The sequence below is a fragment of the Hippopotamus amphibius genome, chromosome 6 (assembly GCF_030028045.1).
Source record: "Hippopotamus amphibius kiboko isolate mHipAmp2 chromosome 6, mHipAmp2.hap2, whole genome shotgun sequence".
Classification (NCBI taxonomy): Eukaryota; Metazoa; Chordata; class Mammalia; order Artiodactyla; family Hippopotamidae; genus Hippopotamus; species Hippopotamus amphibius.
In genome coordinates, this window is record NC_080191.1 from 165596735 (window position 1) to 165622727 (window position 25993).

General features: G+C 36.6%; 1 protein-coding gene across 1 annotated transcript in view; it reads left to right on the forward strand.

Annotated features, from left to right (window-relative positions):
• The first annotated feature begins 6284 nt into the window (after positions 1-6284).
• The window catches only part of OSTN (osteocrin), a 39764-nt gene continuing 20055 nt past the window's right edge, over positions 6285-25993 (forward strand). The window contains exons 1-3 of the mRNA XM_057739726.1: positions 6285-6337; positions 22322-22420; positions 24787-25001. Of these exons, the coding sequence (XP_057595709.1) occupies positions 22322-22420; positions 24787-25001 (314 nt within the window). The 5' untranslated portion in view covers positions 6285-6337. The remainder of the gene's footprint in view (positions 6338-22321; positions 22421-24786; positions 25002-25993) is intronic.

Genomic DNA, 25993 nt, shown 5'->3' on the forward strand with positions numbered 1-25993 from the left:
GGAGGAGAGCGCATACAAATTGTTTCACCCTTGGTAGAGCCTTTGAAGGAGAGCACTGCCAACATGAAAGTGGTTAAGGACAAAGTAACAGTTGAAGTTTTACAAACTTTTAAGGTAAATGTGTCAGTGTTATGGGAGTTTAGAGCTCCTGGAAGTCCAAGATGTGAGAAAAAGGATGTGGGGAAAGATATACCATGCCAAAAATAATCAAAAGGAAGCTACATGAACATATTGATATCAGACAAGGTAAACTTCAAAGCCAAGAATTTTATTAGGGTTAAAAAGATAAATCACATAATGACAAAGGGGTATGCACCTAATGAAGAGCTTATGATTCATAAAGAAAAAGCTGATAGAAATGAAAACAGAAACAGAGAAATTTTTACATGTACTTGAAAATGTCAGCAAGTCTTCCTCAGTAATTGAAAGAACAAGTAGACAAAAATCATTAAAAATATAGATTTGAACATTATAAGCCAACTTAGCTGAGGTTTATAGAACACTTCACTCAATAATAATAGACTGCACATTCTTTTTAAAGCCCACATGAAATGTCACCAAAGTAGACAACTATATCGTCAGCCATAAAATAAATCTTGACAAATTTAAAGGATTGAAATAATATAAAGTATGTTTCCTGAGTATAAAACAATTAAACTAGAAATCAATAACAGAAAAATAGATGGAAATCACCAAATGTTTGGAAATTAAATGACAAATATCTAAACAACTAATAGTCACAATTCTAAAGAAAATTAGAAAGCATCCCAAATTAAATAAAGCCTGAAAACAGAGCATATAAAAATGTATAAAATTTATCTAGAACAGTGCTTAGAGGAAAATTTATAGGACTAAATTCCTATATTAGAAGAAAAGAAGTATCTATAATCAATAATCTATGCATCCATGTAAAGAAAATTGAAAAAGTTGAGCAAATTAAACCCCAATCAGAAAAAAAGGAAGAAAACAACACATAGCCAAAATTAGTGAAATAAAAGGATGAAAATTGTGAGAAAATCAATGAAAACAAATGCTGATTCTTTAAAAAGACAAACAAAGTTGATAAAATTCTAGAATGACTGATCAAGAAAAAAAGACTGAAGAAAAAGAATACCAGGATTAAGAATAAAATAGAGGATATCACCACAGATTGCACAAATAACAACAGCAAAAGATAGAATAATCTAAATCTTTTTAATTTAATAATTTAATGAAATGGACATGATTTTAAAAATTCAAGCTATGAGAGTATTCTCAGGAGAGAAAGATAAAATGATTAGCCCTATACCTATTAAAGAATTTTAAATTTTAGTTAAAACCCTTCCCACAAAGGCAACTAAAGACTTCATTGGCAAATTCTACCAAATATTTCAGGAGAAAATAACACAAATGCCATACAAACTTCTCCCGAAAATAGGTGACAGTTGTTATGGGCTGAATATTTGTCCCCACCACCATGAAATTTATATGTTGATATCCTAACCCCCAATGGGATAGTATTAGGAGGTGGGGGTCTTTGAGAGGTGATTAGGTCATGATGGTGGAACCCTCATGAATGGAATTAGTGCTCTTACAAAAGAGACTCAGACACCTCTTGCACTCTTCATGTCATGAGAGGACACATTGAGAAGTTCATCATCTATGAACCAGGAAGTAGGCCCCCATTAGACTACAAATCTGCAAACACCTTAATCTTGGACAGCCCAGCTTCCAGAACATGCAAAATAGATGTTTGTTGTTTAAGCCTTCCAGTTGATGGTATTTTTGTTATAACAGCCTAAAGGGACTAAGACAAGTGTATAATTCTTCCCAATCATTTTATAAGACCACGATGACTCTGATACCAAAAGCTAATAAATATATTTTAAGGAAGTGAAAAGCCTATCTCCCTCATGAATACAGATCCTTAAAAAACATTAGCAATCCAAATCCAGCCATGTAGAAAAAGAATAATGCATTAAGATCAAGTGGAGTTTATCTCAGAAAAGCAAGGCTATATTCACTTTCAGAAAACTAATAACAGAAGGGAACTTCTGCAACCCAATAAAGTGCAGCTATAAAAACCCTACATTATCATATTTAATGGTGAAAAATGAATGCCTTCTTCAACCCAAGAGCAGGAACAAAGGCGGGGATTTCGCCCTCCACTTCTATCCAATATTGCACTGGAGGAGCTGACTGAGGCAGTAAACAACGATATGAGACATACAAGTTGAAAGAGAAGATACAAAGCAGGTTTTCTTCCCAAACGAGAGGATTTTATATACGCAGATAATCCTGTTTAATCTATAAAAACCTGCTGGAACTGATAAGTAAGTTTACCAAGATCACAGAATAAAACATCGATATACAATAATCAAGTGTATTTTTGTAAACCAGAAATGTCCACTTGGAAATTGAAATTTTAGAAACTACATTTATAATAGCATCAAAACATCAAATAATTAGTGATACATTTAACAAAACACATACAAGACTTGTACACTTTTGAAATCTAAAATCTTTGTAAAGAGAAATCAAAGGTCTAAATGAAAGAGAAACACATCGGAATACTTTTAAGATGTCAGTTTTCCTCCAATTGATCTGTAGATTCGATGAAATCCCAATAAAATCCCAGCTAGTTTTTTTGTGTACATTGATAATTTGCTCTCAAAATCTATATGGAAATGTAAAGGACCTAGAATAGATAAAAGGATTTTGAAAACTTCCAGAAGGAAACACAAGAAAAAATTACTGCAAACCTGAGTGAGGGAATGATTTCTTAGGGCACATAAAGCATGCTCCATTTTTTTAAAATGGCTAATTGTACTTCACAATTATAAATGCCTGCTCTGTGAAACAAAACTGCTGTAAGAATGAAAAGATAAGCTACAGAATGGAAAAAAAATTGCAAAACACAAATCTTATAAAACATCTTGTTTCTAGACTATATAGAGAACTCTCACAACTGAATGTTAGGCGCAAGATTTGAACAAACACTTCACCAAAGTAGATATACAAAGGGGAAGTAACTACAAGAAAAGATTCTCAACATCATTAGTTTTTACGAAAACACCAATTAAACACTGTAAGATGCCAGTACACATTTATTAGAATGGCTAATTTTTTGAAAATGGTAATGACTATTAGCAAGGAGGCTGAGTAATTGAAACTCTCATGCATTTCTCGTGGAAATGCAAAATGGTAGAGGCACTTTGGAAATCAGTTTGGCTATATCCTACTAAGTTAAACGTACCCTTGCCACATGATCTAGGAATCCCATTTTATGTATTTGCCCAGGCGAAATGAAACATATATCCACTCAAAGACCTCTATGTTAACATTTATGGTAACTGGAAACAACTCAAAGTTTCCCCAGCTGGTAAATGGGTAAGGAAATTGTGGCACATCCATCCTATCACATACTCTCATTATTAAAAAGAAACCAAGAGCTGATATATTTAGCAATATGGATAAATCTCAGAAGCGTTATTCTAAGTGAAAGCAGCCAGACACCAAAGACCATGTACTGTATAATTTCCTACAGTCTTCTGGAAAAGACAAAATTATAGGGACAGAAATCAGATTGGTGGTTACCAGGACCTTGGGGTGGGGTAGAGGATTGACTGTACAGGGCAGGAGGGAAATTTGGGAGGGTGCGTTATAGACACAGTCTTTATCTTGATAATAGTGGAGGTTACATACTGTTTACATTTGTCAAAAGTCATCACACTGTGCACTTTAAAGGGTGAATGTTTTGTGTATGTAAATTATCCCTCAATAAATCCGACTTGAAAAAAAGCATTAGGAAGTATGGCATAACAATGTGTGTGGGGGGGGGGGGTTGCGCATGGTGGCATTTGCAGTCCTGTTGATCTTTACAGAGGATCCCATTTGTATGTCTCTTAGCACAATTATTAAACAACGTGCTGGGTCCTGTATCTCTCGGGGTTTGACCAGAGGTAAACACAACAGGAGATTGCATCCAGGAAGCAGAGTGAGATCTCAGTGTTTGTTTCCTGGCTTCCTGCCCCTGTAGGTCACTCTTGACCACCTGTGTCCCTTGATGAAAGCTGACACTTCTGCCAGGCAACTTTCTCTATCCAGATCCCTCTGATCCCTGTAATCTCACTTTTAATCCTTTAGGTTTAGGAATACCTGGCTATTATTGGGGGTTCAGTGTTCTGCATGATCCTTTCTGGTTCATCCACACCCTGCCCATGTTAAATTCTTCTCAAATTACTCAATTTGAATGTGCCTTCTTTGTTGCCAGAATCCTGACTGATAAAGAAAGTGAGGTTCAGCTCCTGGTCTCGTCACTTTTAAGCTATGAGCACTTGGGCTATCCCTTTCGCATATTTGAGCTTTAGTTTTCTCATCTATTGTATATGAATAATAATACCTCATTAGCAAAGTTATTATGAGAATTAAGTAGCAAGTTTTCAGTAATATTTTTTTCCCTTTTTCAGCTTACTTTCTCCTTCTATTGCTAGGTGTTTATTCCCTGCTTCTTCATATGCTTCTATTTCTAGTCTCTCAAGTAACAGAATTTCTTTATCATGGATAAATGCATAAGTAATTTATGTAGGGCTCTATAATGTGCAGAAGCCTGTATAAATGGCTTAAATGTACCATGGTTATGTTCCTGGAATAAACTGTTGCTATTTCTACTGCTACAGAACAGTTAAGTCAAACTTTTGAATTAGGTCAACAAAATCCACAAATAGGGTGGAATCTTTGGCCTGTCTAAGCAGGGACAGATCTGGAATAAATCAGCCGCAGATATCACTTGTCAGCATGCTAAGGGAGGCATTTCAAATAAGGGTAGAAAGTACGTCAGGAATATTGGCTTCTAGTAGCATTATGATGAATCCGTTAAATCTATATTGAGAGTTTTCCATCATGTGGATTCAAGTTAACATAATTGTTTTATGGCAGTAATGTCTAAACAAGGATCCAGAATTAGGCTGTATTTTTATCTTGACTTGTGAACTATCACTGCCAACTACTCAAATTTCAAGCTTGTTGAGACATATGTTATCCCTGGAAACCCTTCATAAAAATGAAACATTTTACTGTCCCACCAATTCAGTATGCTCTGGTCAGTTCTCCATCTAGATCTAAATTAACCATGTAATAGTTCCTACATTAGTGAGTAGTATTTTAAATGGCTTTTAAAGCAAAACCAAAAAGAACAAATTTATTTCTATTTGTGCAAAAACATAATCTGGTTTGGATTCTCTTTTCCAGCTTTTTAAATAGTGAGACAGAATGAAGTCGTGGGAAAAGAACTGGGCATGGAATTAAGAAGATCTGTATTTGAAATCTGGCTCTGCTGCTACTTCCTAGCTGTGTGACCTCATTAAGTTACTTAATTTGTCTAGCCTCGGTCTCTTTATCTGTCAAATAGGGAATCTACTGGTAAATTAAATGAGCTAATAATGATTTGACAACATATTACCTTTAGGACTTAATAACTTATTTTTTACAGTTCGTGTATGTAAAGTTACAAATGTGATTAGCAGGAAATGGGAATGAAGGAAACTTTCAGACAGAGGCAGGAATGTTTTGGTTAAAAGGAAATTGAAATACTGGAGAACAAGAGCAAGATAAAAATGATTACAACGTCTGCATTTATAGCCCACGTGTCACAGTTCTGTATTTATAGGTTTGTTAGTGACAGCCATCCCAGTATAGCAATGTTAATTACGAAGTAGCTGTCAGTTTCACTGACACAGCTGTGCACCTGACTGAGGATGAAACTACTCACCGTTTCCATACTTGATCATTAATTTTAAGGGTCCAAAATATACACCAATAAATCAGTTTGCATTTCTGATTTGTTTCCCTAAATCTTACTTTGAAATATGCTAGTGACTTTCTTTTTAATAAATCTTAGTGCATTTTATTTCTCAGTTGTGATTTGTAATTATCAGAGATGGGCTAAAACCTCAGGAAGAGGTGATGGGTCTAGGCTGAACACAATTAGTATCCATATGTATACTTAAATTTTCCGAAGCCCATGCTCCTGTTGCTACTTAAATTCCATGGTCAAAGCCATGGAATAAATATGGAGAGGAAGAATAAGAGAGGGAAATAGAGAAAGAGAGAGAGAGACTGGGAAAGAGAAAGAGAAAAGGATGAGAAAGAGAGAGAGAGAGATTGAGGAGAAGCTTGGGAAAATGTTCAGTGGAAAATCTGTAGAAATGATGTAAGAGAAAGCAAAGGCAGGGATTGGAGTAAGGGGTGTATAGCTGAGACTATAAAAACTCAGAGAGAAAACTCACCATCAGAGTTGAGTTTGGGAGAAACTGCACAGACAGGATTCTAAAGTTAGAATCTCCTGATTTTTCACAAGGTAAGTTAAATATAAAAGCTGATAAAGTTAGGCTTTTTCCTTTTAACTTTTTAAGAAATTTTCACATACTTTTTAAATGTTTTGATTATATCTTGATTTTGTTAAAATTAGAAATGTTTTTGGAAATATCCTCTCTAAAAATGAGTAAAAAAATCTAAGATATTTTTGTAATGCAAACTTAGGGTGGAGATAATTGCTAAGGCATTTTATACTTATTACGTTATTTTTGCTTTTATATTCCATTCTGAAACAAAGAGAAAGGGAACTCAAGATAATGATCCTGTAAGTGTATTAGGTGTATTAACTTTGCTTTCATCAAATATATTCAGTGTTAGGAATTTTTAAATGTACAAAGTGGCCTAATTTTAAAAACCTAGATAGAAAAGAAAGTTTTTCTCTTGTCTTTATTTCTATTAAAATTGGAACTTAAGAAACATCCCTAAATTAATCAAATTCTATATTCTGTATTCTTCAAACCCGTACTATGCTTTGTTTTTATTCTAACAAAACTCAAATAGGCAAATATGATATTAATAACAGTTATAGACTTAGATCATATCTATTCTTTAGTATTTGGAGTGCTCTTGCTATTAAGTTATTGAATTAAGAGTGAATCTGAAACATACATGTGAGTTCTGTTTAGGAAGAAATTTAAAATTTTGTTTCAGGTTTTGATCTGTGGGAATAGTGTCCACTCAATAAATTCAGTTCTAGCAAAACACAATGTACTGCCTTACAATTACAGATGCTATAGGTTTAGGAATATGATTATTATTTATTTCTGAGTTGTCTTTCTAGAATTTAGATAATTGAAACAACGATTTATGGTGATTTTAGTGCTCATAGAATTGATAGCACTATATTAATGGTCTCCCACAGACATCAGGCATGTTTTGTGTCTCCTCTTTACTTTGGTCCTACTCTTCAGCACTCATAGAGCTTTTCTAAGGAGAGCTTCCTGTAGATATTTATTCACGTCTCCTCTTTGTAAGTGAATTGCACTGTGGCTTCATTCAATAAGTTATTTAAGGTATTTAAGTTTATTTGCTTTTTCCCTTTATTTCTCAGGATTTTAAACTGATTCTGATACAATGAATTACGGGCAGTAAAGAATCAGATATGTTTAGTAGACTAGGTTTGGGGACCCCAGGGCTGTAATTTTAACTTATTATTCAAATACTTTCAATGATTTGAACATTAATTAATAAATTAGATTGATTGAGCTTATCTCAAAGGAACAGAACTCAAAGTAAGCAGTCTCAAAATATTACCCCAACTCTGTCACTAAGTAGTTGTGCAACTTTGGGCAAACTTAAGCAGAGAGTGGGGCTCGATAACATGTTGTTATTGAAAGAGATGAAAAAACCAAAAGTGCCAGTGACAGTGAATGTGAGAATGACCTGGGGAAGCTCCTACATCAGTCACTTTTCTCTGTATTAGAGAATGAGGACTCAACATCACAGAATCTTGTGGCTAATCCTTAGACAACATCTAACTTAACGTCCCTGCCAATATTTCATCCACTGTGACCTCTACCCACCAGACAACTTTTGCTTGGGTTCAATGGTGCTGTCAAACGAACACAAGCTTTGGAGTCAGGAAACCAGCTTTCTAATCCCAGTCCTGACTTCAACAGCTTTTCCTCAGCCTCCTAGGGGCTTCTTTCTGTCCTCAGTAAAACTAGGGCTGGCGTGGGTACAAATGATGAGTTACAAGTCCCTCCTGGCCCTGCGCACCTCTCTACACAGGCCAACTCCCATGTGCCTGAGGATCTCTAGAGCTATTTTTAGCTGAGTCCTTCTTCTCCTTTCTCCACATAATTCTCAGGGTACCTCTCTGGGGCAGTGGTCACCATCACCGGTCGGTAATTGCTGATGCCTTGGTTGGCTTGAACAGGCTGTGGCTCAGCCTTGCCTCTTCTCCCTAACCAATGCCTCATCAGCTCTGGTCTCAGCACAAAGCGCCCACTCCCTCCAGGAACTCCTCTGCCGTACCTCCCCCTGCCCTCTCCTCCTCTTATTCCATTTTGTATCTCCCCTTCATTTCCTCTCCCTCGGACAAATTAACTACCTCTGAGTCTGGCTTTCTCCATCTGTTGAGGATGGTAAATTCCACAGTCTCTAATGAGAACCTCCTTCCTTTCTGAAACTCTAGGTTCCTATGACACATAGGACTCTAAACATGTGAAGAATGCACCTTTAAAATATCACCTGGGCTACCGCTGATAACTTGGCTGCTGACCCACCACGTAATAGCTGTGGCTTTCCATGGTCCTCTCCATGCACCTCTCCATGGTCCTCTCCATGCACCTCTCCATGGTCCTCTCCATGGTCCTCTCCATGGTCCTCTCCATGGTCCTCTCCATGCACCTCTCCATGGTCCTCTCCATGGACCTTTCCATGCACCTTTCCATGGTCCTCTCCATGCACCTCTCCATGCACCTTTCCATGGTCCTCTCCATGCACCTCTCCATGGACCTTTCCATGCACCTCTCCATGGTCCTCTCCATGCACCTTTCCATGAACCTCTCCATGGACCTTTCCATGGTCCTCTCCATGCACCTTTCCATGGTCCTCTCCATGCACCTTTCTATGGACCTTTCCATGCACCTTTCCATGGTCCTCTCCATGCACCTCTCCATGGACCTTTCCATGCACCTTTCCATGGTCCTCTCCATGCACCTCTCCATGGACCTTTCCATGCACCTTTCCATGTTCCTCTCCATGCACCTTTCCATGGTCCTCTCCATGCACCTTTCTATGGACCTTTCCATGCACCTTTCCATGGTGCTCTCCATGCACCTCTCCATGGACCTTTCCATGCACCTTTCCATGGTCCTCTCCATGCACCTCTCCATGGACCTTTCTATGCACCTTTCCATGGTCCTCTCCATGCACCTTTCCATGGACCTCTCCATGCACCTTTCTATGGACCTCTCCATGGACCTTTCCATGGTCCTCTCCATGCACCTCTCCATGGACCTCTCCATGCACCTTTCCATGGTCCTCTCCATGCACCTTTCCATGGACCTCTCCATGCACCTTTCTATGGACCTCTCCATGGACCTTTCCATGGTCCTCTCCATGCACCTTTCCATGGACCTCTCCATGGACCTTTCCATGGTCCTCTCCATGCACCTTTCCATGGACCTCTCCATGGACCTTTCTATGGTCCTCTCCATGCACCTTTCCATGGACCTCTCCATGCACCTTTCTATGGACCTCTCCATGGACCTTTCCATGGTCCTCTCCATGCACCTTTCCATGGACCTCTCCATGGACCTTTCCATGGTCCTCTCCATGCACCTTTCCATGGACCTCTCCATGCACCTTTCCATGGACCTCTCCATGGACCTTTCCATGGTCCTCTCCATGCACCTTTCCATGGACCTCTCCATGGACCTTTCCATGGTCCTCTCCATGCACCTTTCCATGGTCCTCTCCATGCACCTCTCCATGGACCTTTCCATGCACCTCTCCATGGACCTTTCCATGCACCTTTCCATGGTCCTCTCCATGCACCTCTCCATGGACCTTTCCATGGTCCTCTCCATGCACCTTTCCATGGTCCTCTCCATGCACCTTTCTATGGACCTCTCCATGGACCTTTCCATGGACCTCTCTGTGGCTTCCCTGTGGTCCCACTTTGGTGGTTGCATTTCCTTGCAAACTCTGACTTGTCCATCCATGCTGGGGCACTAGGAGGTTTGGAAAGCGACATCGTCTCTTCTCATACCTCCTCCGCAGTCCATCCCTCCCCCGCTGCCCCCATGCTTGTGTAAGGTCTAGTACCTGTAACAAGGTCCTTAATTCCCATAACACCCATGCTGGCTCTGCGTCCGTGACACAGCCTGACTATGCTACACTGGCAACATTACAAAAACTATGGGAAGACCGTGACCCTAACAACATAATTAGTGATTTTTTTAAAAAAATAGTTGATAGAGATATCTTATAAACTATAAAACAAAATATAAATCATATTAAATCATATTAAAATTCAATTAAAAACTTCCTTTTGTTACTATAATTAGAGCTTGAAGAATAATTATGTTTTCAGTATAACAGATTTCTTCCTTCTTTTCTTCTCATTACAGTATTCTTTATAGCTGTATGCTAACATTTTCATAGAAATATTATGGCTGAAATAAATGGTAACGCATAATACATTGTAACATTAAATGTTAAGGGTGATTGCCATTTATAACTCTCTTTAGTAAAATTTCCTTCCCCTAATCAGTATTACCTTCTTTATTAAATTTTATTCTCTATCACTCTGCTATAACTCTAGATTCCAAGGACAAATTTTTTTCCTTAAAATGAACAAGGATAAATAATTTTTCATAGAAATAGAGGAGTAGAAAGACGTATTCTGAAGAGATGCCACTTTTAGAAGGCTATATCAGGATAATAATAGCTATTATTTACTGTGCCAGTCCCTTTACCTGTATTATCTTTAATCCTTATCATAAACCTACAAAGTAAGTCTTTGCCCCATTTTCCTGATAAAGATATTAAAACGAAGAGCTAAGTAACATTTCCAGTCAGGAGTCATACCCAGGTCTATGTAACCTACGAACCAGCAGCCTCCTTCTACTAATTCGCTTTTGTTGTATTAGAAAGTATAACTACAATACCAGGAGTCAGGGGATGAGGGTTCCAAAGTAACCTGAGTTGGGTCAGTTCATCTATTAAAAAAATAGAATTATAATATTTTCCATGTAGATTACAACATGAATATTGGGAGGATGAAAGGAGATAGATGGATTTCAAAGTAATAAAGTACTTTGCAAATGTTAAAAAAAAAAAGATTATTTACAACCATTATACTTGAAGGAAATGAAAGCATTCCAGGAAGAGTCTGCTCTTGCAGGAGGAAATCATTGGCTGGGCAGGGCAAGTGTTTGAGGAGTTTCCTCCTCCACCAGGCTGTGAACAACTGGACGACAGGGAGAGTGTCTCATTCATGTTTATACCCCTAGTACCTGATATACAGTGTATACCTAATAAACGCACCTGTTGTTGAGTATTATGAAATTTATATTTTTGGCTCTCTATTTACATTTTAGAGTATTTTTTCATTGATTATATTGGCTAGTTTAATATAATTGAAATGTAATTGACAATTTTATTAAATAGTATATATAAGTACGAAGTGGGATAAAGGGTGAAGGAGGTAGTAACATTCTACATTACCCTGATGCTTATATATGCCACGTTTAACTGCGTTTATCCAGCTTTATGCTTTGAAAGCCTTTTTATACCACATAAAAATATCTTATGTATCAAATGGCCAGACAGCATGTTTATGTGCAACTCTACCAGCGTTCCCTATCTCTAGTTTTGAAGATTCTTGTTTCTCCCTTTATTCATTATTAAAATTAAACAACAAATTCCCTTACCAGAATTGCACACAATCGTACACCAAGTTCTCTTCTATTTCTAGATGGCATAGTTTTATATAAAGAAACTTAACAATTCAGGGGTCTGAGTGCAAATTATTGTTTGATAAGGAGAAATCTTAAAATTTATTGGTACAATGATTAGGGAATAATGATGTATTAGAATGAGAATCTATGATGCGAGACATTAACAGATATACCAGGAATTTGGCATGAACTTCATCACAGATTATTGTAGGTGTAAAACTTGGGCAAATTTCTTCCCATCTCTAAGCCTTAGTCTCCATATTAATAAAACTCGGATGCTAGTATCTGTCCCACATTTCTGCTTACCTACCACATAGGGCTGTTTCATTCATTCATTCATTCATTCATTCAACACGTAATGTTGACTTTCTGACAGACATTGTGTTGGGTGCTGAGATACAGTAATGAGCATGACATAGTTCCTTCCCTCAAGGAGTTTATAGGAACATTTAAATACTTTGTTAAACATACATACCTGGGCTTTTTAATAATGGGATCTTACTAGTGGTGTTGTAGGTTTCTGCCTTCTTAAATTTCTTCAGGAAAGATACTAGTATGATTGAAAATTCCAAATAGAAAAAAAAGTTGAGATATTTAACAACAAAATTTTATGATTTTGGAAGGCAATAGTGTCTAAAAAAGAACAAAAATGGTGCCAGATAGAATAAAATCAGTTAACACATATATACTAGTAAATCATCATTCTTCCTGATTTGTAGCATTCAGGGAAAGTCATATGAAAACACAGGTGTCTGCCACATTAAGAATACCTCATCTATAAACATTTGACTTTATAAGCAATTTGTTCTGGAGATGGGAAAATGTTCTACCCTTCTACAAATAAGTTATAATTGAAGGAGCATGAAACTGAAAGTCTGAAAGCATTACATTGTTGTTCTGGCTCTTCTTGTAACTGGCTTTGTGACTTTGGAAAACTGATTACTGCCGATGGAAGAGCAGTAAGAAATGAGAAAGAACACATTCCTGACATTTTTTTAAAGGAAATGTTAAATTTTTCAGTCTCAATTTGCACCTGCCTTTCAAAATCATACTCAGAATGTGGGCAAATGCCCATCACATAATCTACTGGAAATAGCAAATTTCACAAAGAGAATTTTAAATAAATGGCTAAACCCCATGAGTACTTCTCCATGTATTTCTGTAAGAATGCTATAGATGATATATGCTAGTGACAGAAGCGACCCGTTGTAATTCAGTTGCTCTTGGGTGAAAATCCTCAATGATTTTAAATCCAGTATTTGAGCTAATGAGGATCCAAAACTAATCCCCACTTCTGAAGTTCTAAGTGCTATAGCCACACTTAATTCTCTTGTTTGTGGAGCAGGTTGCACCAAAGGCTATGTAATTGCAGCACCAATAAAGAAGAGACTCCAGCATCCAAATCTCTGCTTTCTAGCAGGAAAGTGTCTTAAACACCTGGTTGCTTCTCTCATCCATGAAAACAAGAAATGACCTTAACACCCTGTTCAAATGTCACTCATTGAAATATCAAGATTGTCGGTATAATGTCAAACTGTTATCTATCCTCTTGATTGTTTAACATAAGCTTTGCGGATTGTCTCTATGAATGGCCTCAGATTCCCTAGGTAGTTGTTGAGTATAAGTTTTATTTTCCCTGGAAGGACTTAACTTCAAACACCTGCCTTCAGCTCAGTAATAATCATTTTTATATCATATAATTAATCTCTCCATATTATCTTATAGCTTTCAAAATGTTTTCTATGCAAACTTTAGAGTCTCACCTGTGATTCAATAAGAATAAAAATGATGCAGTTTTTTCACAAATGTACATCTTTATACATTTTTAATAAATAATATTAAATATAAATGTAAATGTTTTTATTGCTCTTATTTGGCAAACAAGGCAAATCTATAATGATTTGTGCTATTTTTAAATTAATTAAATAATTTTAAATTAAGCAAAATTAGTTAATTAAAAGATGAGTTCATTAAATGAGTTTTATTAGGCAATTTTGACGTTTTAAACATCTTGCTCAAGGTCACCTAGCACGGCATGGACACTTATCTCCAGCCTTCAAGCCTAATTCTGAGTTTCTCCTCACCATCAGAGAAATATTTTTTCGGATGCTGAATATCTACTTATTGACTGAAAAAGTTTGATTCTTAAAATACTCAGTTTATCTAAAGATTTTTGGGAAAACATTATGTGAAATATATGTGTACATACGTGAAAAATATGTATATATGTGAAACGGGTGGTATTTCAGATATCTGAAAATTGTATCCAAAATAGGAACTTTTGATGATAGTAACTTTGTATTCACTAACACTAAGGTTTGTAAGTACTCTGAAAATATTCAAATGATTATTTTACCATGATAGGCAGACTGTTAACTACAAATGTAGAGGGATAGGGACTCAATCAAATCTTTAAGTTTTTTAACATTATGTGATTTTTAAAATTGATAGCTGATAATGCACGACTATTGTACAATCCTTTCTTTCTCTGATCCCAAAAGAACGATGTAACTGCTGCATGCTGGGGCATCTGGATCTTCCCTCAGCTCTAACAATGCTTGTTTTCAAAGTGTGGGGGAATTGGGTGTTCTGTCTTAAGCATGATGAAAGAAAAACCCAAGTAAACATTTGAATGTAAATAGATATAGCATATTTCATGCATTCTGCGCACATTTAACACCTGAAATTGGAATGTCTTACAGTTGGTAGCATGTCATAATGTACTTGGTAGTATTTTTTCTTTCTTAAAATACGTTTATAAAATGGGGTCACTTACCGTAAATGAAATCTTAAAACCAAAGATTTGGAGGCCCTCTCTTTTCAGCTAGAAATACTTAAAATTCAAGAGGAGCATATTTATGTGAAAACCTAGATGCAAAACCTTAGGCATAGACTCAGCTCATCTGAGGGACAATGGAAAGGTTTTCCCAGCCAAACTTACACCAACTATTATCATTACCTACATGCAGAGTCTGTGCTCCCACCAGAAAAGAGCCAGATTTAGAAATGGACTTTACAAAAGCTAGAAGCAACTCGAGAGGTCAGGGAGACCAACCTCAGTTTAACTCAGTCTAGAGAGGAAAGGGCTTGCCCAAAATCACACAGTGAAATACCAGCCAAGTCAGGGCAGGGCCTAGGTCTCAGAACCCCTAGATCAGGTCTCTTTCTATCACAGCAAGCCACACAGGCTTTGCGTTAACCATTGCCCCTTTCAAGCCCGCCTTTAAAGTGAAAAATGATGGTTACTCTGTTATCTACTATCCTGGAAGCTTTCCTCTTGTACCAAAAAGACCCGGGTGACCATAACTTTATGGGGCAGGGGACAGGGTACACTGAAGAAAAACTTACCCCGTTTTACAGATTTGCTGTGGAGCCGAGCTGACCTACCTCTTGCCTAGAAGACCACCCCTGTTTTCCGAAAAAGAAGATTTGGGGAGTGCTGTGTGCAGGCACACAAGTTCATTTCCCAGTGTCAGAACTAAGGACACTGAGATTTAAGTTAAATCTTACTTAAATGTCTGCAATGCCAAAGTAGAAGAAGGTTAAAAAAAAAAAGTTTAATTACTTTCTAAGTCCTTTATCTTTAATTAAGTCTTTGTTTTTAATTTCTGTTGAAAATAGGGTGGATAGAGTCTATTTGGAACATTTCCAATCAAGAAATTAGGGTAAATGAAAATTCCCAGAGGTTATCAAGTTTCACCCCCAACACTCAGGCCTCTTGTGAGTTTCTAATGGTTAGATCTACTATCCCTAAGTCAGACATTGTTGAAGAGAAATTTTCTTAGTCACCTGAATGACTTGTTTTTCTTCAACACCAGAGCTCAAAGGCAGATAGTTTGGATCTGTGATTACCAATCTTTTCTTTTTCTAACCCAGCCCACTTGAGAGATTATTTTTCACAGTAACAATGACTCATAGCACTGATTCTCAATAATGCAAATATCTTTCTGCATTGTAACAGACATCTCATTTAATGCTAGTTTAAATGTAATTAAAGGAGTTACACTTTACCACTGGACTTTCAGAGCCTTTATGATGTCAGTGTGCACTGTCAATGTTCTAAAGGAATATATAGATACAGTAAATATATATCTGCCTCCCAAACTTCAATGACAAAACTTCGTACCTCTCCACCTTGTTCCCTCCACCACCATTCTGGCCACAAATTTGGAGGATCCCTTCCGAATATAGTGAGTTCTTACATGTGAAAAATCTTTTAAACAAGAGTTAAGATGTTACACAAGGTAAGACCTTTGTTGATCCAGCAGTATCATTAGTGAAGATGTGTGCACAGGGTAGACCAGTTGGCTGAAAATGAATGAAGCACACAATTAATCTTCTTATAAGGTAGATTCTGTGCCCACTGTCTCTGTTGAAGCTCCTCACATTAGAAGAATGTTATTCAAAAATTACTCAATGAAAATTATGGCTGTACTAAAAAAAATTGCAAACACTTCCACTACCAAGTATTCACACAATGAACATCCTTTGAGTGTGCTTTCTGTGATCTGGGGTGTACATGGGGCCAAGTAGATTTTTAGTCACAGGCTATATTTATCCACTATCAACAAAATGGGGAAACAGAGCTGAACCTGGTCTTTTCCTTCCCTCCCTATAATTTCCTATGTTTCTAATTTTGCAGCAATCAAGTTTCAACTAGTTAATCAAATGTCTTTTGTGTGGCAGGTGCCAGGGTGTTTGTTTTCATTAGTGTACCAAATGCCATATTTAGGAACTTGGCCTTTTGGTTAACTGGCTACAAGCATGGCTTTAAACCATTAAATGTGTGTATTTAGACTCAGCATTTATTTTTATATCTCCCTATCCAAATAATCAGGATGTGGTTATCTGTAAGATGATACGTTATGACTTTTTTCCTATATACACCCAAGCACAAAAATACATGCCTCAGACATGATCATCAATGTTACAAACACCCATCATTCTGTGCCATTTATAAGATTTGCAGAGATGAAGAGAAACCTGGTTAGCAAAATGTGCATAAAAATAGTTGAAGGAAATCCACATGGGAAACTCATAAAATTGAGCAGTTACACACTTTGTAACCTGTTTTTAATGTGATTAAAAAAAAAGAGGAAGGAAAACATCACAATTGTAGTTTATCTTTGATTGAATGAAAGAGCTATTTTTTAAAAAAAGATATGCCAGAAATATGAGCTCATTGTAAAAATATAGTTATGTTTTTAAAATATCCCTTTTGCTGAGGAAAGTCAGAGCAGCAGAATCAGAAGGAAAAATATGATCTCAATGGCTGATTTTCTAAAGGAATAATAATGCAGTTTTTGGTTGGTATTTTTACAGGATAACTTTTATATTCATTCTTATTTGCCTCTTGTCTCAATTTACAGAAATAATCATGATTAGCAGTTTTTATTTTATTTTTTTATTTTTCTTTTTATAAATTTATTTATTTACTTATTTATTTATTTAGGCTGCATTGGGTCTTGGTTGCTGTGCTAAAACTTTCTCTAGTTGTGGCGAGCAGGGGCTACTCTTCGTTGCAGTGCGCAGGCTTTTCATTGTGGTGGCTTCTCTTGTTGCCAAGCATGGGTTCTAGGCATGCTGGCTTCAGTAGTTGTGGCGCACAGGCTTAGTCGCTCCATGACATGTGGGATCTTCCTGGCCCAGGGATCGAACCCATGTTCCCTGCATTGGCAGGAGGATTCTTAAGCACTGTACCACCAGGAAAGTCCCAATTAGCTGTTTCCAAATACTTATCAAAAAACTAAAATATTCAATATAAGTTTGTCAGAAAGAGAACGCAGAATTTACTGCTCCATTCCAGAAAGTGTGGAATACAGAAATCAGCTAGTGACCAATACTACGTGACTAGATTCCAAAATAGAGTGATGACATAGTGAAAAACTAGTTTAGACTACATAAGATGAAAATTAAGATTATATTTGATAAGGGCTTCCCTGGTGGTGCATTGGTTAAGAATCTGCCTGCCAGTGCAGGGCACATGGGTTTGATCCTTGGGCCAGGAAGATCCCACATGCCACAAAACAAAGTCCATGCACCACAATTACTGAGCCTGTTCTCTAGAGCTCACGAGCCACAACTACTGAGCCCATGTGCCCCAACAACTGAAGTCAGCACACCTAAGCCCATGCTTTGCAACAAGAGAAGCCACCACCATGAGAAGCCTGCGCACTGCAATGAAGAGTAACCCCTACTTGCCACAACTAGAGAAAGCCTGTGCGCAACAATGAAGACCCAAGGCAGCCATAAATAAATAAATAAATAAATAAATAATAAAATAAATGTTCCAAAAAATTATGTTTGATAAATAAATGTTATAGACAAAGCTAAAATATTTTACCTCCATTTTAAGTCTTAACACACATTTAATACAGTTGCTACTCTGTCCATGTCTTATTTGTCTGTATTCTAGCAGATACGTTTATTACTAAAGTCTACACTTGTTTCACAGTAACAATATGTTAAGGAACTATCATAAAGAAAATCTTGGATCACACCAAAGGGAATGTAGTGTTAAAGAAATATTTAGTAATATCTCCTAAAAGTTCTTTCACTTACAAATTATAAATACTATTTGGGATAGAGAGGTTATACATAAATTAATCCAACGCTTTCAAAGTTCTTCTGAGGTCAGAATTACTCCTCATTGCACAGATAAAAAAAAAATAAAACTCAAGTAGGTTAAGTGACACACACCCCAGGTCACACTATTACTAAAGCAAATATGAGTCTCAAATCCAGTCTTCAGCTCGATCCTTGGATCCCTTTCTTTTTGCTCCCTATAGGTTTCCAAATGATTTTTTTAAGGAAATAGTAGTTTACTGAAACTTCTCATTCATGAAGGATGGCCTGGGGGACTTCCCAATGTCATGTACTAAGCGGCGAAGTCAAGCCCATTCTGTTGGTAGCTCACAGCCAGTGATCTTCTCCTAGCAGGGCAAGTCCTCCCTCTTTGACCAGTGGCCAGACTGGCAGAGAGCAGACCTGATCTAGATCGTAGATAAGCTTTAATTGGACTTATAGTGGTTTTTTAATGTAAAAATTCATAAATAACACATCTTTGTGCTTACTATACAGAATTAACAAATGTAGTCTTCTTTTTGCTTGCCTATAAATGATTCATTACTTCATTTTACTTTATTTTTTTCCCAAGAACTTGTATTAAGATACAATTGACATGCAATAAGCTGCCCATATTTAAAGTGTACAATCTGATATTTTTTTCTTATTAGTAATGAATACATGGCAATCCCAATTTCCCAATTCATCCCACCCCACCCCACCCCCACCTTCCCCTATTGGTGTCCATATGTTTGTTCTCTACATCTGTGTCTCTATTTCTGCCTTGCAAACTGGTTGATCTGTACCATTTTTCTAGATTCTGCATATATGCGCTAATATACTATATTTGTTTTCTCTTTCTAAATTACTTCACTCTTTATGACAGTCTCTAGGTCCATCCATGTCTCTACAAATGTCCCAATTTCATTCCTTTTTATGGCTGAGTAATATTCCATTGTATATATGTACCACATCTTCTTTATCCCTTCATCTGTCAATGGACATTTAGGCTGCTTCCATGACCTGGCTATTGTAAATAGTGCTGCAATGAACATTGGAGTGCATGTGTCTTTTTGAATTATAGTTTTCTCAAGGTATATGCCCAGTAGTGGGATTGCTCGGTCATACGGTAATTCTATTTTCAATTTTTTAAGGAACCTCCATACTGTTCTCCATAGTGGCTGTATCAATTTACATTCCCACAAACTGTGCAAGAGGATTCCCTTTTCTCCACACCTTTTCCAGTATTTACTGTTTGTAGATTTTCTGATGATGCCCATTCTAACTGGTGTGAGGTGATACCTCACTGTAGTTTGATTTGCATTTCTCTAATAATTAGTGATGTTGAGCAGCTTTTCATGTGCTTCTTGGACATCCATATGTCTTCTTTGGAGAAATGCCTATTTAGGTCTTCTGCCCATTTTTTTTTTTGCTACTTTTTTTTAAATTAATTAATTAATTTATTTTATTGGCTGTGTTGGGTCTTTTTTGCTGTGCACGGGCTTTCTTTTTAGTTGCGGTGAGTGGGGGCTACTCTTCGTTGTAGTGTGCAGACTCCTCATTGCCGTGGCTTCTCTTGTTGCGGGCTTTAGGCACGTGGACTTCAGTAGTTGCAGCACATGGGCTCAACAGTTGTGGCTCATGGGCTCTAAAGTGCAGCCCAATAGTTGTGGTGCATGGGCTTTGTTGCTCTGCAGCATGTGGAATCCTCCTGGAGCAGGGATCGAACCCATGTCCCCTGCATTGGCAGGTGGATTCTCAACCACTGTGCCACCTAGGAAGCCCTTCTGCCCATTTTTTGATTGGGTTGTTTGTTTTTCTGATATTGAGCTGCATGAACTGTTTATAAATTTTGGAGATTAATCCTTTGTTTGATTCATTTGCAAATATTTTCTCCCATTCTGTCTTTTTGTCTTGTTATACTTTGCTGTGCAAAAGCTTTTAAGTTTCATTAGATCCCACTTTTATATTTTTGTTTTTATTTTCATTACTCTAGGAGATGGGTCAAAAATATCTTTCTGTGATTTATGTCAAAGAGTGTTCTTCCTATGTTTTCCTCTAGGAGTTTTATAGTGTCAGGCCTTACATTTAGGTCTTTAACCCATTTTGAGTTTATTTTTATGTATGATGTTAGCGAGTGTTCTAATTTCATTCTTTTACATGTAGCTGTCCAGTTTTCCCAGCACCACTTATTGAAGAGGCTGCCTTTTCTCCATTGTATATCCTTGCCTACTTTGTCATATATTAGTTGACCATAGTTTATCTCTGGGCCTTCTCTCCTGTTTCATTGATCTATATTTCTGTTTTTGGGCCAGTACCATATTGTCTTGATTACTGTAGCTTTGTAGTATAGTCTGAAGTCAGAGAGTCTAATTCCTCCAGCTCCATTTTTTTTTCCCTCAAGATTGCTTTGGCTATTCAGGGCCTTTTGTGTCTCCATACAAATTTTAGGATTTTTTTGTTCTAGTTCTGTAAAAAATGCCATTGGTAATTTGATAGGGATTGCATTGAATCTGTAGATTGCTTTGGGTAGTATAGTCATTTTCACAATGTTGATTCTTTCAATCCAAGAACATGCTATATCTCTCCATCTATTTTTGTCATCTTTGATTTCTTTCATCTGTGTCTTATAGTTTCCTGAGTACAAGCCTTTCACCTCCTTATGTAGGTTTATTCCCAGGTATTTTATTCTTTTTGTTGCAATGATAAACGGGATTGTTTTCCTTAATTTCTCTTTCTCATCTTTTTTTGTTAGTATATAGGAATGCAAGAGATTTCTAACAAATGTAATCTTTTGACATGTTTGCTTCACTATATATATAGAGAGAGAGAAAAACTGGGTCCCTTATGTTTTCTCCATAATCTCATATACTCTCCACCCTCCCCAAAAGCAATCTTAGTCATGAATCAAGTTCCATTGGTTTATATTTTAATTATATGCATAGATTTCAAAATATATGAAGTTGCTTTATGTATTTCCAATTTAGGTAAATGGTTGCATGGCATATGTACTGTTCTAAAACTTCTAATTTCCTCTCAAATCTTTTTTTTTAATTGATGCATATGATTAGACATAACATTTAGGTCATTTGTTTGAACAGTAGATAACACGTACATTTAAATTATTTGCTTTAAGTCCATAGTATCAATTTTCCTTAATTTATCAGTCCATTTCCTCTTGAGTAGCATGCTTGGGCTGATTTGATTTTTACTACTATAAAAAATAAGGCTATGAACTTTCAGATACATGTCTCCTAAAACTTTGGCCCAGTTTTACTTATTTGTGTGTCTGTTTTTAAAATTTTATTTGTCAGTTATTTAAATGTTCCAAATGTTAATGTTTTTTATATTTGTTGAAAATATATTCCATTTTTCATTTATTTTTTATTGTTATTTGTTTACTGTATCTTATCATGTAGAATTTTTCAATTTTGATATGGTGTAATTTGTTAATTTTTTCTATGAGATCTACCTTTTGAATCTTGCTCAAGAAATCCTTACCTATCATGGGACATACAGAGAGTCTCCTATTGGAACTGTGATGTTTCTGAAATTTTGAATTTAATTGCTTTTAGACCCAGCACATTCTCTCTTGCTCATCACAAATCCCACCAGGCCTTAGTCTCTCATATCTGGTCAATTTCACACATTTCCCCTTAGGTACATGAGGTTATAGTCAGTGGATTAGACAGTCAAAGAATAAGGTTACAAAACTAGATTTCTCAGACTTGGGTTACTTTGAGTTAAAATATGATTATAGCTGTACAACCCCAATCTAGGTTTCCATAGAAATGAAGCCTTGGTAGAATTCATTCTGGGAGATTGACAGCTTATATTAAGTATACTATAGGTTTTGCAGAGGTGCACTCCAACACATAGAAGCTGAATAATTTGGTTTATTACTCGCCTATAACAAGCTTTATAGGCATTTTTGCTTTCTATCTTTATATGCCAGACTAATCAGTGGTAACCCTGATGTGTGTGACCTTTAGATGCTGGACTGGAGATTGGCAAGTGCACATTTTTTCCTGGCTGTGACGTTGATGGTCTGGAGCTCAGGAAAAGTTCTCTCCGTGGATGTCACAACAGAGGTAATGGAAACTAGCTTAAGGGACCATACTTTTTTTTTTGTGAACATAGCCCATTTTTACTAATGTCAGAAGCAGGTGCTGCTGACAAATAAGGAGAAGCTTTGATAACACAAAAATCAAGTAAATAGGCATTTCTTTCTATACCTTGTCCTCACCGTAGATTCAGAGAAAATCAGGTATCTAACTATTAAAAAAAAAAAACTGTAAGTAATGAAGATTTGTATTCCATAAACCAAAAACTGTAGGAGGAAATTCATTATAATTTCATCCATGTTTACAATTGAATCAATTACATAAAGTTGAAGTGCTTTAATGTGAAATGTGAAGTTGTTTACATGTCAAGGTTTGAGTAGTTTGGCCAAAATTTTATCACTCTACAAATGTTTTCTTGCTGCCAAGACTAAACTACAAAGGAAAAAAATCTGAAGACATCACCACACAGAGAAAAGTTAATTTGGCTCATTTGATCTTAACAGAAGCATACATTCTTTGTACTTCTTAAATAACATAAAATGAGAATCTGAAATGCATTTTACTGAAGGACAAGTTTTATACAAGTTTTGTGACTTTTTTCCTGAAGATTAAGAATAGCTTTAAAAAGAAACAAAACTCTTCTTTGTATGTCAGTTGGGAGAATGAACACATGTGTTTTGGAGCAAGCTCTGAGAGAGAATAAAAGATCTCCAAACTTTGCCCTTTGAAGGTTTTCCTCCTGATCTTTAGAGTTTCTTTCTCATGATTATAGCATCCTTTCCCTCTTTAGTTTCTATGCTGCCATACGTAGGGAAATAATAGAAGTTGAGATTTTTTTAAAGTTGTGGACTTTGCGCTATGAGTAACAGAGAGCCATAGAAATTTTTAATGTTTTTATGTGATGAAAATAGTGTTTAGGGATAATTAACTTCATGGCAGTATTCAGGACAGAATACAAAAGAAAGAGACAGAGGAGATACATACATTATAAGGTAATTGAGAGTGTGTACTAAGCAGTGAAGAGGACCTAAAATAAATCTCTCCTCATGGGAATCAGAAAGAGCAGGACAGGAGGGGTTTTCCAGAAAGAACTGGCCAGAATTAAAGCAGACTTGACTGGTTTAGGAAAAAAGAAGCTCAATGGCTTTAAGTCTCAAGAGCTTTGAGGCAGACTATAAGTATTGCAAAGAGAATTGTTTGAGTGGATGATGAAAAGGCTTGGAAAGTGCAACTGTTTCATTTCGTTGGGGAAAAAAATGAAGGGAATAGACAGAAAGTAAGAGAAATAATTCAAAAATAAGACAGGAAGTGAAGAAAAAGAGTCTTTCCCAGACCAAGCATCTGGCAAGAATGTGACTAAAGGAGGAAAGGGAAGAAATGCCTGTAGTTAACGTTTCTTCTCACAGGGGAATAGTCGCAGACTCTTGGGAAAGAAGTAGTGTTCCCCTGGACTACAAAATGACTCCAGGTTGTTAATAGGAGCATTCTCTGAAATGCTGCAACTGGGCCTGAGAAATGAAGATAAACTTCACAAACTGGACACATACTTTTATGACTTGGATGACATGCCAGGTAGCAGGATGTGTAAATAAACAAGAAATTTGACATGGGACAATAAGGTCCTTGGAATAGCTCTGACTCATCGTAGACACTCATTAATATTTGTGAGTAAATCACCTGGGTGGAGATGATAAGCTCCCTCAGGGCACGGATTGGATCTTGCTTATTTTTGTATCTCTCGGGTCTAATGCAGGACCTGCATAGTGGATGTTTAGTGCTTGAATCAGTAAGGAATGAATGTGTGGTGGAAAGAAAATAACAAGAGGTTTAGATTTTTTCACAATTCATTCAATAAATATTCATGATAAATGTACTGAACACTAGCTATGAGCAAAATACTGGGATAGACATTGAACAGAGCAAATAAAAGACTATTTAGACATAGTCTTTTTTCCCTCAAGTTACAATCTAATATGCAATACAAATATATTGTAGCTAATCTACTACAAGGGAAAATGTAATGATTGCAGTGATGAAAGAACTATAGATAAAGTGCTTTTGGAGTAATAAGGAAGGATGCAGTTGTTACCAGGAAAGAATCTGAAAGAATAATGAGTTATTATACTAAATTTTAGAGGCAGGTCTGGAGTTTATCCTTTTTTTTTCCTTTGTGTGTGTGTATGTATGTGTGTTTTGTTCTCTTTTCATTTCTTTTGGATAAACCTCATTTCTATGTGTTTTTGTCCCCCATGGTCTTTCTCTCTGGATCATAACTCCACAAGAAATCAAGTTTCATGACAGGCACGTCAGCTAAAAATAGCAAAAGCCAAATGCAGATGACTGTATGTATATTCTTTTTCTTAATGAATGGAATCACCTTTCCTGCCCTATAGGCCTTTGACTCTAGAGTCTTAGATGTTCAGTCACCACCCACAGTCAAGGAAGAGAAGTCAGCCACTGATCTGGCAGCAAAACTCCTGCTTCTTGATGAACTTGTGTCTCTGGAGAATGATGTGATTGAAACAAAGAAGAAAAGAAGCTTTTCTGGTTTTGGTTCGCCCCTGGACAGACTCTCAGCTGGCTCCGTAAATCATAAAGGCAAACAGAGGTAAGTGAACTCTCAGAGAAGGAACATTTTCATTTTCTAATTCTTCCACTCTGTGTTCAGAAACAGAATTCTACGTAAAACAAATACCATGAAAACCTTGTCGGTAAACAGATGTAAAAGTGTCTTAGCTAATTTCTGAGTTTGATGGCATCATTTTGGAAATAATGTTTAGGGAGCCAGATGACTGCTACAGTATGCACTAACATTTTGGTCAAAATATTTTCTGAAGGAGATTCTGTTGCATGGAGGTATAAAGCAGCTCTTACAAGACATAGCAGCATTTGGGAGGTAAGGGGAAATGTGTGCTATGAGATAAATATTCTGGTCAACGGAGTTTTCTATTTTATAGAGGTAACCAGAATACCATTTTCATTTTTACCCTTATACAAAGTGTTCCAAATGATGTGAATGATCCACTCTCCTGTACCAAGAAGGTAGTGAAGAGCTCTCAGGACCTGGAGTCAGAACATGTGTGTTTAAGTCAAATTTCTGATCATTTCTAGCCACGTGACTTGTATAAACTTCTTAGTCTCTGTGATCCTCAGCTTACTTATCTGGAAAATGGGGATAGTTACTTACATCTACAAAAATCAAATGTGTACTTTGTAAACTGTTAACTACCATAATAGGATTAGAGTAATTAAATCTCTCTTGAATCATTGAGCAAGTGTCAGTACTTTAAAGCAATCATTCCAAACTTAATTCATTTTCTATCCCTTCAGTATCTGTTCCTTATGCTGTATATTTCACATTAGCAGGGGCACAAGAGACCACCCAATTCCCAAAGTCTGGAACTTGGGGAATTTGCTAGGTTGCCTTTTGCTCATCAGGATTCCTTCTTATTACTTTAAACATTTCATTTTTCACTAAATTCTCTAAATCCTATTTGTTTTACATGTTAATATCTCCAGAATATCCTTTCACATTAAGCCTTTCCTAATTCTGGCCTAAATCATCTTTTTCATGTGTTTTCTTTCTCCAGTCTTTCCCCA